The sequence below is a fragment of the Sebastes fasciatus genome, chromosome 13 (assembly GCF_043250625.1).
Source record: "Sebastes fasciatus isolate fSebFas1 chromosome 13, fSebFas1.pri, whole genome shotgun sequence".
Lineage (NCBI taxonomy): Eukaryota > Metazoa > Chordata > Actinopteri > Perciformes > Sebastidae > Sebastes > Sebastes fasciatus.
This window is the reverse complement of record NC_133807.1, coordinates 22,874,803-22,890,779: the sequence shown is the minus strand read 5'-3', so window position 1 is coordinate 22,890,779 and position 15,977 is coordinate 22,874,803. Positions and strand designations below refer to the sequence as shown.

General features: G+C 42.8%; 1 protein-coding gene across 6 annotated transcripts in view; it reads right to left on the bottom strand.

Annotated features, from left to right (window-relative positions):
• Window positions 1-1,710: 1,710 nt before the first annotated feature.
• Window positions 1,711-15,977, bottom strand: part of cacnb1 (calcium channel, voltage-dependent, beta 1 subunit) — a 47,527-nt gene continuing 33,260 nt past the window's right edge. For 4 of the 6 annotated variants that reach the window (XM_074656260.1, XM_074656262.1, XM_074656264.1 and 1 more), the window contains 7 exons: window positions 10,904-10,984; window positions 10,762-10,820; window positions 10,550-10,659; window positions 7,129-7,280; window positions 6,842-6,937; window positions 5,066-5,251; window positions 1,711-3,764 (listed from right to left, as the gene is read on the bottom strand). In XM_074656260.1, coding sequence (XP_074512361.1) covers window positions 3,228-3,764; window positions 5,066-5,251; window positions 6,842-6,937; window positions 7,129-7,280; window positions 10,550-10,659; window positions 10,762-10,820; window positions 10,904-10,984 — 1,221 coding nt within the window. In that variant the 3' untranslated portion in view covers window positions 1,711-3,227. Of the gene's footprint in view, window positions 3,765-3,798; window positions 5,252-6,841; window positions 6,938-7,128; window positions 7,281-10,549; window positions 10,660-10,761; window positions 10,821-10,903; window positions 10,985-14,347; window positions 14,435-15,977 lie in introns of those variants that run through there. The other 2 variants (XM_074656261.1, XM_074656265.1) reach the window with 2 other exon arrangements.

Sequence of the window (15,977 nt, the reverse complement as noted above, 5' to 3'; positions counted from 1 at the left end):
TTTGAAAGGTTGCTGACCCCTCACCTAGGTAAAGCTAATGCAGTCTAATACAACAGTCCTGAATTAAATCTTACCTTCAAGAAAGGTATAATTTGAAACTAAGTGTAGTATTTACCAGTTTGGCAACTTAGGCCTGCTACCTATATAATATTTTATATTTCTAAATGGGGTTTGTATATGGACATGTATAGAGAGCATGTATGGTAAAGAAAAGAAAATGTATCAAAAATCTATATCCAAATTCTACTTTAGCCCTCACCACTCATAAGTCGGATTTCATTCAGGAGTACTTGAAGGCAACACACATCACAGCGTTCCTTCTGTCACACCGACGACAGGAGTGGACTGATGACGCAGCTGATGACACACACGTCCAGTCCATATATGGAGTGGGAGGAAACACTGTGTTCCTTCCTCTCTGGACTTTATCATGAAGCAACAGAAAGCAAAACTGGGTATAGATAGGAACCTCAAGGGATTTCCAACAGTCTGTCCAGGTATTTTCCAAAGAGGTACTTACCCGAAACACTCAGATTATTATAATAATAATAATAATATTTTTTCCTGGTTAGTTTCCTTTCCCAGCCACATACAGTGTTATAGCCAGTAAATACCATCTACCCCAAACTATAACAATTTTCTGTGTATTATTGGCATTTCAGTTTTAGTTTACATATCAAAAAAGAGCAATAAAAAAAGACAAAAACATCTACACACTTATCTCCTTTTCACCAAGTTTGTTATTTAAGCTTTCTGCCACAAAGACCTTCATTTGAGCATGTTTATCATCACTTTAAATATCTTAAATGTAACTTTTTACAAGGTTTTACTGTCATGTTTTTGTCCTATAAAGTTCTCCATGAATTCTAATAATTTGTTTATGGACTGAACTGCCCAACAGTAGATAACATTATAGCTCCACCTGACAAGCTATACCAGGAATATGCTACTAACATGTTAATGCATCTAATAATCCAATAATGAGTACTTTTGATACTTTAAGTAAATGTTGTTGATGTTGTTTTGAGTGCAGAACTGTAACTTGTATTGTGATATTAAGATAAAGTATATGAATATTTCTTCCACTGAACTGTAATTTGGTATATTACACTACTCTGTATTCTGGGTTGTTGTTGTCACACCTTGTTCAATAACTCTGATGCAAAGCTCACGTTATGGCTTCATACGGAAACGTTTGTGACATTTCCTCCACGGTAGATGATGAGATAACAAAAACACTGAACACGAGAAATAAAACCACATCCTGGACACAGCTGCACTTTTAACTTCAGTTTTTTTTCTCATTGTGTTTCCTCCATGTGTTTCCACCAGAAGAGTTGGCAAGCGTGATCAAATGTGCTGTAATTACAAAGGAGTGTTCAGGACTTAACAGTTCCCTGAATGCAAACGAGGAAACAAAGAGACAAAATGTTCTAGGCACATTTTCGGTGTCATCTCTGTTGACGTGTGTTTGATAGGAAGCCAACAATGTGTTTTTGTGCAGGTGATATCGAAGCATCTTGACCTGACAGTTTCTACTGTACTGGCAGGTTGATCATCAGGTGTTATAAGAAATGATGTTCACTCCTTCGGTGTTAAATGGTTTGCCCTGAACTGTTTGTCCTGGGAGACATAAAGGGCAACACCAATAATGAATATCAAAAATGCAAATCTGTCTTCACATCTCAATTAAGTGACACGATGGCATATTTCTGATTAAATTTTTAATTAAAATACGAATTTATCCACAGATTAAAAATGAAAGGCAGAAAAAGCAAAATGTAGCTACAATCAGGCACCAATGATACATGTCATTTCATATTTTTAACAATTGCGATAACGCAACAATAACATTATTTACTGATCATTATTTAATATTTATTTATTCAACTGAAGACGGGCGGGCCAAAGCAGCCCACCAAAGACATTCATGGATTCTCCATTATAGATAACTGAGTAAAGACCAAAGCTGATCCTACCCTTCTCCCACCCTCCCACACCCCACTTGATACTCCTCTCACTACCTCACAAGAACTGAAGAGTTAAATTAAAAAAATTGCAAATGTCCACAGGAAAAAACAACACTAATTCAGTCAGAAATCAAGAGTAAGAAGAGAGTGGTATTTAATATCAGACAAGCTAGCTGTTTAGGTGGAAGTTGGGAGTGATTTAACCACACACACACGAGTACTTTTTATATAACCATTAGCCCTGAAAAACAGACGACGAAGCTGGTGCAAAGAAAAAAACGACGTGCTGGAGCGACAGCGTGGGCTACAGTGCAGAGTAGCCACGAGACACAAAGACACACAAGTATGGTATGAAAACGAGTGTAACAAGAGTTAAGACATCCCACCGTGGCAGTGGTGGACATGGCTTGGCGAGACATTCCGGCACTTGTGATTGGAGTTTTCTTGGGTGTTTTTTAGGGTGCGAGTGACTAAGGCAGGACACTTCATTCACACAACTACAACTGCAGTGAATCTCCACCAGGTTAGAACAAATGAATACTGCAGGCGCCCTCACGAGGAAGAGGAGAACACAGACGGGAGGACTGGGTCAGACGTGTAGACCAGGTCAGGGAAGAAGTAAACGTCTTTGGAGTGTACTCTTTGTTGTAATCAAGCTGACATGAGTGTAGCAACATCGATAAATTGTTGTGTTAAAATATGGCGACTCCTCCACCAGCTTTTTTTTTAAGGTCTGGGTGATAAGAACGTGGAGGTGAGAGACTCATCATTTCTGGATATCAGTATGGGAGGAATCCAAAAGCACTGAGTGAGATTTAAGGTAAAGAGAAACCCTGACACTGTACGTGGGGGGCGGTGACATTAGACCCTGTTTAAGACTGCAGAGGACAGACAGGACAGACTACAGCTCTTCACAACTGAAGGAGAGATCGAGTCACAATCAGAGATTCACAATCGATTACTGTCCTCGTGCTGTCAGTATAGAAATCCATGATATTCATGCAGTAGTAACAAAGGAAACAAAAAAACAGACTAATAGTATCTTTTCAAACATAAATAAATTGAATTGCAAGAAGATGAGAATGGCATCTGGCAGTTGATGTTTTTCTTTACATTGTACTGGGATGTAAACAGATTAATTTGTCAGCCTGACTGGCATGGCCCCAAACCCAGTTCCTTCTGAGCCCACAACCTGAACCTTCCCCCACTCCCTTCCCACATCTCTCAGCTTCCTCGCCTATGTGGTACGATGCGGATTCAGCGGATGTAGACATCCCTCCCCCAGTCGTCCTGGTTCTTGTTGCGGCTCATGTTGGCCCCGGTGTCCACAGGGTCCTGGCAGTAGCGCTCCCTCAGCTTGGCGCGTCCATGCGGCTGCGTCTGGCTTGGCATCGGAGGGTGGTTCAGGTTCTCCTGGTCCGGCTCGGCTCCTTCGTCTTCCCAGGACGCCTGTCTGCCGTGATGCTGTGCCAGGTGGAGGCGGCTGCCGCCGCTCCCTCGGTAGGGCTCGGGCTCTTCATAGGGGTCAGTCTCAATGTCCATGCAGGAGTCGCCGGCCTCGGTGTAGGCAGAGTCCCGGCTACCCTGGGTCTCGGAGTCGAAGGTGTCTTGCCGCGACAGCCCCCGGCCGCTGCCTCCCCGTAGCTGGCCGCGAGAGGAGCGCAGGTACGCTTGCTGCTGCTGCTGCTGGGGTTTCCCTCCCAGGTCGGTCTGATAATCATGCAGGGTGCCACTCCCGCCGCACTCTGTCAGAGGCCCTTCTCGCTTCTGCTCACCGTGCACCAGGTACGGCCCCTGCAGCCAGCCACAGACATGCCACACAGCAGCAACCATGCAGAGACACAGACAGCAAAGCAGAGTGTGAGTGGTTAGTCAGCGGGATTAGCATGAGGCAGGACAGACAACACACAACCACAATATCATAGACTGACCTGTGGTTTTAAATGCATTAGTGTTCATGAATGACATCAATCTATTTATAACACACACACACACAGACTTACACTCAACACAAAACAAATACAGTAATTAGTCAAACTGATTAGTTCTACTAAATTAAAACCATGATACCTACCTGCAAACACAAACACACACAAGCAGCTATTCAACAAGCAGACTGAGTATTTAACATTACAGCAGTGCCACCTTCTGGTAGATTGACCTCATGGCAGAAAGAAATATCAACCCAACTATCAGATGATTACGTAATTAACTGAACTCTGCAGCACAGAACTCTGAAATAATTTCACGTAAATTAAGAAAACAAAAGATCTGAAGTGCAGCTGGATTATTTGTGTTGTCACTTCTATAAATACAGCCTCAATAATAATGTTAGAAGGAGATATAAAACAGCCATTGTGTGCAATACTTTCGCTCAGAAACCATAAATATCTTTGGCAGTGTGCAACTCATTATAAGTAATGTGCAGCCAGCAGTAACTCACGAGCTGATTAGTACTTTGCTGTTAAAATTATTCAAAAAAAAGTGTTAGCAACAGCCTCCACCAAACTAAGCATTTCTGTCTGAAGAGGCGGACATGACTTGCTGTTTTCAGGGGCGGTACCATGGCAACACGGAGGAGGACGGCGAGTTGGATTCAGCCTCCCAGTGAAGAAAAAGGGTCGGAGAAAGGAGGCCACAGAGCTAAAGAGGGCATGGTCGGAGGGGGCGGCAGATATCATTTTACTCCTGATTACAGCGAAAGGGAGGGGGCCCCCAGCGGCAGAGGTGCCTTATGGGTTACTCCTTTAGTCCAGTGTGGTTTGAGTCGAGATGCTCTCACAGTTTAAACAGCGCAGGGAAGTAAACGCTAACATACAGACTACGTAATCTTTCTTGTGGGTGTTCTGAAAAGCTTGTGTGTCAATTTGGCTCATTTATGTGTTGGTGTGAATATGTTTCTATATACAGCATAAACAGGGTTTCAATGCACTTTTCCTTTAGCAGGCTGCTGGGTTGAGGTTGAGTTGCCGGAGTGCCCCCACCAGCCCTTCTCTTCAGAGAGCATGTTCTTCCACTTTCCCATCGTTGGCTACAACACCGTCCATGTCAGGCCACAGATATATATTCCTGCGCAGGGAGGTGAGCACCTGTACCTGCAGGTTGGAGACGGGCTCGGGGGAGGCGGCCAGGGCTGCCGTAGCCATGGTACGGTTGAGCAGAGGGTTGGGGGGGTTGCTGCTCGGGGGATGCGTCGCTTTCCAGTACGCCTCCAGGTAGTCGGCAAGGTGTTCGCAGGCGTCTTCCAGCTGGTTCTCGTCCAGGATGATGTCGAACAGTTCCTGAACATAAAGAACAATACTGTTAGTTGATTTTACAGAACCAACATTAAAGAGGACCTATTATACATTAGGTAAGGTACATTACTTATTAGTATTTGTTGAGTATTTTCAGGATTTTTTCCACCTTATGTAAATTATGTATTGATATTATGCTTTTTTTGTATACTTAATACCTCTTTGATATACTATATGCATGCATGTGGCCCTTGATAACGCTTTAACACCCTCTATTGGTTATATGCAAAGCCTTATGAATGCCACCCACGGCTGGTATATAACCCTGACTGATTAGTTGTTTGTCAGACCATGATGAAGACCTGGAGTCAGTTTTATTGCCTATGCTCAGAAAATACAATCACTATATTTTTTTCCACCTGAAGACGGAGTGCCTTAGTGTTTTTTTCTATGGTTGTCTTGCACCACTTGAGGACGATTTATCCAGCAAGACTTCCTGCATTCTGTTTCAGGACCTACTATCCTTTTGTGCTTTTCCCCTTTCCTTTAGTGTGTTATATCGCTTTTGTGAACGTAAAAGGTCTGCAAAGTTACAAAACCCAAAGTCCATGCCAAAGAGAGTTACTCCCCCCCAAAGAAACACTGCTCCTGAACTGCCTGAAACGCCTTGATTGGAGTCCCACCTTATCTTCTGTGACGTGGTGATGTCACCAATTAATACATTTGCATAATACCTGCCTAGCGGCTAGTTTGGCAAACTTTTGGCTAAAGAGTTTGGTTCGGTATGAGAAAAGTAAAGCGTTTTCTGAACATTAAAGCACGTAAACATGTTCTAGTAGAAACTAAATATACAAGTATGAACCTGAAAATGAGCATAACACGTACCCTTTAATTTTTTTTTTTCAGAAGTTCTATGAAGAGTTAGTTCTTTTTAGGGCTGTCAAAGTTGACGCAATAATAATGCGTTAATGCAAATTTGTTTTATTGCGACTAATTTCTTTAACGTATTTACGCAGCATGCGATTTTTAAGGTTGCAGCGGGCTCACTTTTAAAGCTAGAGTGAAGATACTGGTATCACATGAAACTAGAAAACCTAAGGAATCCATTGGTACCAAAGGATTGTCATAATAGCTTAGTGTTGTGAAGTCATGAAGGAGGTTAAATAACACTCCAAACTTACTCTAAATTTTGGCATGGCCATTTTCAAAGGGGTCCCTTGACCTCTGACCTCAAGATATGTGAATGAAATGGGTTCTATGGGTACCCACGAGTCTCCCCTTTACAGACATGCCCACTTTATGATAATCACATGCAGTTTGGGGCAAGTCATAGTCAAGTCAGCACACTGACACACTGACAGCTGTTGTTGCCTGTTGGGCTGCAGTTTGCCATGTTATGATTTGAGCATATTTTTATGCTAAATGCAGTACCTGTGAGGGTTTCCAATAATAAATATATACATACATTTGCATAAAACAGCATATTTGCCCACTCCCATGTTGATAAGAGTATTAAATACTTGACAAATCTCGCTTTAAGGTACATTTTGAACAGTTAAACGAGCGATTAGCGATAAACTATGGACAATCATGCGATTAATCGTGATTAAATATTTTAATGAAAGCAGAACTCACAGGTGGACACTGGGCCAACTTGTCCGCTGCCACCACCTGCACATTTAGGTGTTTAGCCTGGGACTTCCCCCGAGATTTGATGAGCCTCTGGAGGACCTGCAGGGACACAGCAATACAACAATGTCTACTGAAACAGTGTTGTAGGTAAGGGTAGGTATACAATTTGAATCCAGGGCATGACAATACAGAATACACGTACATTGAAAGGCTATTGCTAAGTAGATACCAACAATAAATAGTATCAAAAATATTAAAGATTATAACTCTCATGTCATCTGTTGCCATACCTTAGGTGAGGCTATTTTGATATAGACAATGATGGGAGCCAGGGAGGTCTTGGCCAGCTGAGAGGGGTGGTTGATGGTGTCTGCATCCAGAGCGACCAGCTGGAGGGTGCGGGCCAGCTCAAAGATGCGCTCAATCTCACTCTGCACCTCCGCTGAAGGCACCAGGACACAGATAAGACACGTGAATACAACGCTTGTGTAAAGTATCTCTTTCTTTGAGGAGATGCAGCACCGTAAATCAGCCATAAGTACACAACCGACATGTTTGTACTTAATCATGCATGATTAAGGTTTTTAGAAAAAAACAACTCCAAGCGTATGAATTAGATCGGATCACAGTTAAAGTTCCATTTATGCACAGCTAAATGGAGCGGTGCAGCATCCTCATTCTGTCGCCACCTCCCAACATTTACAATTTCCTCATGTGATCTTTTATATTTCAAAAGGAAGGAGGCACTTAAGAATGAGATGGCACTTGTAATCACTAATAATAATAGCACAATTTCTCACCATGTAAATAAAAAAAAAAAACACCCTCTTAAAACAAATTAAGTGGAACATTAGTTGTTGTTAGCGCTAATGGGCACAGCAGTAATTACTCTGTCAGGTGAACCACTCAAATCTGTTGACTGCTTGGGTGTTTTGTTTTCATTGTTCCTCAACAGCAGCCTATAAGAGCTTGTTATTTAGCATTTCGAGCACAGTCGAAATGCACCCCCTCTCCCTTTTCCTTTTTTTTATCAGCCTGTTGACGTGTAAGGAGAGAGATTAAAACCGAGAACCAGACTGTTCCTCGCCTGTCTGGTCAAACCTCAGCGCCTCCGAGGTGTGCACGTTGCCAACCCGGCGGCAGAGAGAGATAACGGGGGCAAGGCAATCTGCAGAGTGACAGGGCCTGCACACATTTCAGCAGCCTCCAGAGGGCTGGAGGATAAAGAATTAAAGCTGGAAGCAAAATCAGGACCTCCGCAGAACGATAACAAACGTGAACTTTAACTCATATGAAGAAATAGCTGGCGAGGTTTCCATTAATCTCAACAAAGACTTTTGCAAATTTAGGTTTGACTGCAGAGAGAAACTTGCTCCCCTGCCGTGACTGGACGGAGTGCATGAGGCGAGCTTCTATAGAGGCTATCCTCGGGCATGATTGCACACATACAGTATATGGATAGCATTATACGTAGGTCACAAAAGGGTGAGAGCAGTATGGAAAGCTTCCATCTCTGCTCATAGTTTGGAGCAGGCACCAGCCGCCCTCTCACAGATCTCTTCCCGCTTTGTAATTCTTGTCTTTTTGTTCGAGACTACAGGCTGTCACAAAGAAGTATGAGGAACAGAGAAACTGACAGGCAAGCAGACGGGCAGACAAACGATGTATGAGCAGATGATGGATATAGTGAGAAGAAAAGGGGAGGGTGAGGAAGGAGAGAGGCTTCATTGTTTTGTTGCCGAGGAGAGCATACATACCCAGTACGTCTGAATCAATACAGAGTGGAAGAAGAGGATGGGAGGTGTGAGAGAAGGAAGGTTGGGTGGGTGGGTGGGTGAAGGGCAGAAAAGACAGGATGAAGAAGGAGAGAGGAGGCCAGATCAGACTCAGACAGTCAGAGCAGGTATAAAAGGGAAAACACTTTCTTTGGATGATGGTACCCACATGGTCTCCAACATGGATCTACAGTATGTCAAATTATATTTTGCAATTCTGTGTCCAAAAATCCAGACAGTCCCTCAGATTCATTACATTCAATTTGTAAAGCTAAATCATATGTTATCACAAGTTGAGCTGAGACAGTCCAAAGTACAAAATAACCTTGTGCTTTTCTATATTTTTTAGGGTTACAACTAACAGTTATTTTCATTGTCAATTACTGTAATCTGTCGATTATTTTCTTGATTAATCGATTAGTTGTTTGGTCTATAAAATGTCAGAAAATGGACGATCAGTGTTTCCAAAAGCTCAAGATGACGTCCTCAAATATCTTGTTTTGTCCACAACTCAAAGATATTCAGTTTACTGTCATAGAGGAGTAAAGAAACCAGAAAATATTCACATTTAAGAAGCTGGAATCAGAGAATTTTGACTTTTTCTCCTTTAAAAAAAATACTTAATCGATTATCAAAATAGTTGGCGATTAATTTAATTAAAAAATGTGATTAATCGTTTTCATTGTCTCAACTCCTGCAGCATCACGAAAACGCCACTTTACTGCTCACCTGCACGTTTTTTTAATGTGTATATATGTTTTGTATGTGTGTGGAATTGTAAATGTCTTTAATTTTAAGATGCAAACCAAGCTGCTTCTAATAGATCTGATGATAGTCTATATTTGTTCTGTATTGTCTACAAATCCCATAAAATTAATGTATCCTACTAAAAACAGTTATCTTTGTAGCCAAAGACTGATAAAATCTTATTCCTTGAGCTCCATTGTTGTCCAAAATCTATTAAAAACACATCAATGAGCCGCACAGCGCCATCACAGAGTGACAGGCAGACACCGTAGTTTGTTTTGAGTCAATCCGCCATACAACATCCTGCCGTCCCAAACGCGTTATCATCCCAACTCGTCACATACTGCGCGTCACTCTTTTCGGTCGCAGTAAACGCGTGCTTAATGTTGTGAAGTAAACAAAAACACTTGCTTAGGTTCAGGCAATAAAACCACCATAGCGTTTAGGAAATAAACAAGATGGTTGGGCTTAAAACTACGACGTTTGTACAGCGCTAATGACTCTGAATGTTGTGAACACAGGACATGAACGAACAGCTGATTGTAACGTAACGCACGGGACATGAACAGCGGTCTCCTGGATGAAAGTCGTGTGTTTGTTGGACCCATCCACCTCCCCTCCCACCCTGTGTGTGTCTTTTGCTCTTTAAACTAAGTCATCACACTCCTGGCGCATTTTCCCATGAGCGTTTCATATTGACATGGACGGGTTTACATTGTAGTTAATGGAACGCCTGGTGGTCATGCAGATGCTAAAGGTGCCTTGTGTGGCGTATCTAACGCTGACGGCGGTGACAAAGACGGCGGTATTTGACACCCTGGGAATGAGAACAGACTGGCAGTCCCCAACAAATGCACTACATCCTCCTCCGTTTTTAAAAATGACCAAAAAAATTAAAAAAATTAATACTTTATCTATCTATCTATCTATCTATCTATCTATCTATCTATCTGTCTGTCTATCTATCTGTCTATCTATCTAATACAAAAGAAACACTCAAAGCACTAACGATATGAAACACAGATAGTGAAACGTATTTAAATGGATGTTTAGCAACATGACATGATGAAAAGAAATGTTTTTATACTGTACTTTATCATCTGTCAAATAGCAAACTAAGAGTCTAATTATTGTCTTAACTGTGGAGTGAATGTCTTTGTGGTTTGTGTAGATCTGTACGTTGTCTTACCCAGGCTGGAGCGGGTACTGGAGCGCTCGATGATGGTGTGCTTGCTGGGGTTGTTGAGGACTGAACGTTTGGCCAGGGAGATGTCCGCTGTCACCCGTGTGATGGATATCCTGAAACAGATATCCAGTGCACCAGGGTTAGTGAGCATAAATCAGTTAAAGTGGAGCCTACAGTACATGACGGCTGTGGATAGCAGGTGATCTCATTCTTACCTGCCCTCAAACTTGTGTTTCAGAAAGTCAAAGAGCGCTTTCTGCATCATGTCTGTCACCTGAAGACGAAACAGCCGGCGTAAGACGACAAAATATGGAAGTGCAATTAGACGTAAAACAAGTTGCACATTGTTCTCGTTACCTCGTATCCTTTAAGTGACGGCCCGACTAGGATGATGGGTCTCATGGAGGGAACCACGTCATAGGGGGGGATGTGCTCCATCTGAGCCGGGAAGAGACAGCACCAACATTGAACTTACTCTCAGAACAGTTCTCACACAGACGTACAGTCACGCATAAATCAACATTAACTCAACACAAAAGCCCTCTCTTCCCCTCTGTGAGCGGTCAGATTGATGGATGGCGAGTTTCAGACGCTGGAGTCCATTCGCTTTATTGACCGCCGCTCTATGCATGTTCGGAGGCAGGGATCAATTTCTCACTGAAAGCACTCGCTTCCATTTCTTAGTGTGCAGTCTCACATAATTAAAGAGTCCATAATTAAACCAGACGCCAGGGCGTCAGCTGCTGCTCTAACACATACTTCACACTTTTCTCTCTTTGTTGTGCATCAGCATAAATGATTAATGCCAGTGCTGAATCGTGATTTTTTATGTTAGAAATGCACTTTTTCTTTTAACTTTTGTGCTTCAACTTTTTTGTTTTTTTAAGAAAGTCCAATTGTTTCATTAATGCTGGAAATGTACAATAAATACAAAGTTGTCAAATCTCTGTCACAGCTTTATCTAATCTATATATACTAGAGATGGAAACACAATTCAGAGCGTTTGCCTCCATGCTCCCATTATTCATTTTCTTTGCCCTTTTTTCAGGTATTTTCAATGATCAAAATAAACACAGATACATTTCTGTGAGAGTCAGCTGCAACTCTCACTTCTTCTAAATCAAAGCTGAAGACGTTTTTGTTTGTCGCTGCTTTTTATTAAAGGGACTGTATGTAACTTTTTACACATATAAATAGTTTTTTATTGCCAATGTGTGAACAGGTTATAACCTAACCTAAAAAATGAAACCTTCTGCGATTTTCTGGGTTTCCTCTATCAACCTGTAGACTGCTTTTAATGTGAAGAACCCAGGTCCGTTTTTCCAGGAAAAGCCAACGGATGTGACGTCATGCGTGCTTGTGATCGCCTTAGCCGTAGCTTACATTCTGTATGAAATGGAGTCCGCTAACCAAACCGCTAGCCAACAAACGACCAGCCTCCACCACAACTCGAAGCCAACACAAACGGAAGCACAAAAAACAAAGTTATATCTAGTGACGCCCGTCTTGCAAAACAGGAAAGTGACCAACGTCGGGCGAAAACTAGTGTTGTGGTAGAATAGCAGAGCCAGTGCGAAGACTGTGTGCGAATGGGAAATGAGCGAGAGATAGAGAGCGGCGGCGAGTGTGTGAGAACACGAGCGAGCAGCGGAGCAGAAGAGAGTCAAAAAAACTTTGAGAATATCAAGTAATTGTACAGTGGAAGTTGCAGTTTGTGCAGAAAGAAATGCTGCAGCTCCTCAAGACCAACAGATGTCTGTTTTCCCGGCGGCTGAGTGGAGTGACGGGGGTTAACTCCGGAGCGAGAAATGATATTGACTCCGACCCAGCAGAGCAAAACTACGGTGTCTCCCCTGTGCTTTCTTTCCACGGTCGGGGGGCTGAAGCAGGAAAAGTTAACACTAAGATCAACATTAAGTCATGAGAGAGACCTTCGTTTGTTAAGCTTACATTACTGCCAAGCATGTGAAATATATAGTGATGTTGTGGTTTTAGCTGCTGATGTTAATCAACATGATGCCTGTCAATCACGTTCAGTCTCGTGTGTGTCGCCTCACTGTTTTAACCGATGCTTGTACGCATCTATGTCGCTGTTAACAAGCAATTTCTGATTCTCCCTTTAAATAATTTCTTACACTGCACTGTAACTTTTATTCTTGTATTTTATATCTGTTTTATTCTATTTAGCTTGTTTTTATCTTCTGTTCTCTTGGCTTTTTAATGACTGTTTTTAATTGTATTTAAAAGTCCTTTTATAATGTGTTTCTTTTGCACTTTGTCTGGATGCTCTTGATGTTTTAGGTAAAGCGCTTTGACTTGCCTTGTTACTGAATGTGCTATATAAATAAACTGTACATAAAGAGCCCTGTACATACTGTAGTCTGTGGCTTTCCTTAAGCCATTTACACTAAAAGAGGAGAAGCCTATAACCGTCACACAGACTTATATACAACACCCACACAAACACGATCCACACAGCAGCGCATGAACTTGAGGCTTATTTGTACATTATGAATCATGAAAAGAATGATTCATCTATAAGGACTCCATAAGCATTTGTCCTCTTTAGAAACAGTCTGTTTTTCAATGAGAGCGGGGTGAAAACGGTCACACGTCCTATATACTTTGTGAACACTGAAATTGGATGTATTTCTTTTTTCAGATCTGTATTCAGAGCACGCCCCCTCCTCTCGGTGTGTGCGCTGTGCAGCTCTTCAGGCAGCAGATAGTGCTGGAGTGCACCGCTCCACTACATTATATTACATAAAGTACAACAGTGGAAGCTCATTTCACCTCATTTGTATTCACAGACGCTAAAAATACATGTTGTAAAAGTTTCCAAATGGCTCTTGTCTCTAAAGGGGCAGAGCTGGAGCGCTGAACATTACAAAAGGGCTCATTGGTTTTGAATAACATGAGCACAATTACACATAGATCCAGTATAAAAGAGGGAAACCAACACACAATAATCATGAAGTCATATATCATTGTAAAGCTTAGACTATAATCTGTCCATCGGTCACATTGTCATGACACTGAGGTCAAGAGAATTTGACCTTTGACCTCTAATGCTGTAATCAGGCAAATTCTGAAAGCCACTGCAAATGCCCTTATAACTAACTTCATATTGATCTGATGTGCACATGGATAACATACACAATATCATAAACTGTTCAGGTGAATAGTTAATGGTGAATTCAGTGATTTTGTATGAAGCAAATCACAGTATCTGAGAACCTAGGCTAGACTTTATTATATCATGTCTGTTGCATGTAAAAGCTTAATCCTTTAACCCTGACAATACAGTGACTGTGAAGAGTTTAACAATATTCAATATGACCTTAACAACTTAGCTTAAAAAGAATTTGTCAAACACAAATATGTATGAGCTTCTCTAGGCCTTGGAGTATCCACCTGCTGACCAGGATAGATGTTGTAGTGACAGTCAGGTCGTCCATGAATGCTCTTATTGGGGGCTGTCACACTCCAGTCTTGGACAAAGAGTCCCTGCCCTTTACTTAAAAAAATGTATTTTAGAAACCCATGTGCTGTTGAAGAAAAAAGCAAAGTAATCTGCAAACTATGCTCTGCTAAATTGTCAAGAGGAGGAGTGAAAAGAAGCACATTTAGCACAAGCAATTTGATAAAACATCTGAAGAACCAACACAACGCAGCGTTCAAGGAGTTTGCTAATGCTAGCAGTTGGAAACAGCAACAACCAACTTTGCAGCAGACGCTGGAGAAGCGAGCGAAAATGTCCGAAGAAAACCCACGGGCGGTAAAAAGAACAGAAGCTCTTACCCCGTCCATTGCTCTTGATGACCAGCCAATGTTTGAGATTTCCAGCCGTCGCCGCATCACAGAAACCGCATTACCAGAGCTGCTTGACTTTGTGAAAAAGCACATCAACTGTCTGTTACAGGACATTTCGGCCTTCAGTATCACCACTGATATTTGGACTAGCAGTGTCAGCCCAATGTCTCTCATCAGTTTAACTGCACAGTGGATTGATGAGGATTTTACTCTGCAGAGAGTCGTTCTACAAGCAAAGTAGTTTCGGGGGTTTGCACACTGGCCAAGCCATAGCAGGTGTGCTTGATGATATGCTACCGACCTGGGGCATTCCAGAAAGTTCTGTCCATGAGTGATGCAGGACTCCCCAGCCTGCCGTGTGTCACTCACACCCTCCAGCTGGCTGTTAACGAGGGTCTTTTGGCACAGAGAAGTACTCGTATCGGTACTCAGTATTGGCGAGTACCCAGATGTAAGTACTTATACTTGTACTCGAAAATAAGTGGTATCGGGGCATCAGCTGCATGCAGTGGGGCACCAGTACGCAGGAATATTTCTAGCATATAGGGCAGCCTATATGGTACTACCTCATGTCTTCTCAATTTTACGGCCACCATAAAGGGCGCTAGTAAAGAGCTCAAGGCCTGGCTCCCAAAGGTGGACGAAACAGGCCTGCCAGGGAGGTTTGAGGCCTGGATACACCAGCACTCCATACGACCCCAGATCTTGTGGCTTCTGCTGGTGTATGCAGTGCCCATAACGACAGTCAAGTCCCTGGAGAGGAAGATCAGCAGCTTCTTGCGAAGATGGCTAGGCCTACCCTGCAGTATGAGCAGTGCTGCCTTGTATGACACCAGTAACATCCTGCAGCTCCCGAACAGTGGCCTCGCTGAAGAGTTCATGGTGTCACCGACAGGGGAAGCTCTCTAGTACGGAGAGTCCTGGGATCCAAAAGTGGCATATGCCGGCATCCAAGTCTGAACAGGCAGGAGCGTCGACAAAGAACTGGAGGTGGCTGAGGCAAAGGTGGGGTCTGTAGCAATGGGGTGTGCAGACATAGGCTTCTTCCCGGTGACCAGGGTCAACAATGTCCAGGACAAAGAGTCAGCAGGATGGTATGGATGGGACTGCAAGGAGCATGGACTAGATGGGAAAGTGCACTGCAACGAAAGATCACCTGGTCAAATATCTGGCAAGCAGACTTCCACCAAATCAGGTTCATAATCCAGGCTGTTGACGATGTTCTACCAAGTCCAACAAACCTTAACGCTATCGCTGCCGCCATGACCAAGTGCTTAACACAGTCAATGAGAGTGTACCCACAGCCATCAACACCAGCCAAAGACCATCACGTTCCTCAGAGCCAGAGAAAAGCCCCACCTACAACCAAGAGCAAAGTCTGGTCTCCTCACCACTGCCACTGACTGGCAACTGGAAGTGGACTTGGGCAAGCAGCTGAAGTTCCCAGCCTGGATAACATCAACACGGCTTCAACAAGACATGATCATCATTTCAGAGTCTACCAAGCAACTGATCATGCTGGAACTCACAGTGCCTTGGGAAGAGCGTATTGATGAGGCCAATGAGAGGAAGCGAGACCAAGTACCAGGAACTTGTGGAAGAGTGTAGAAGGCAAGGC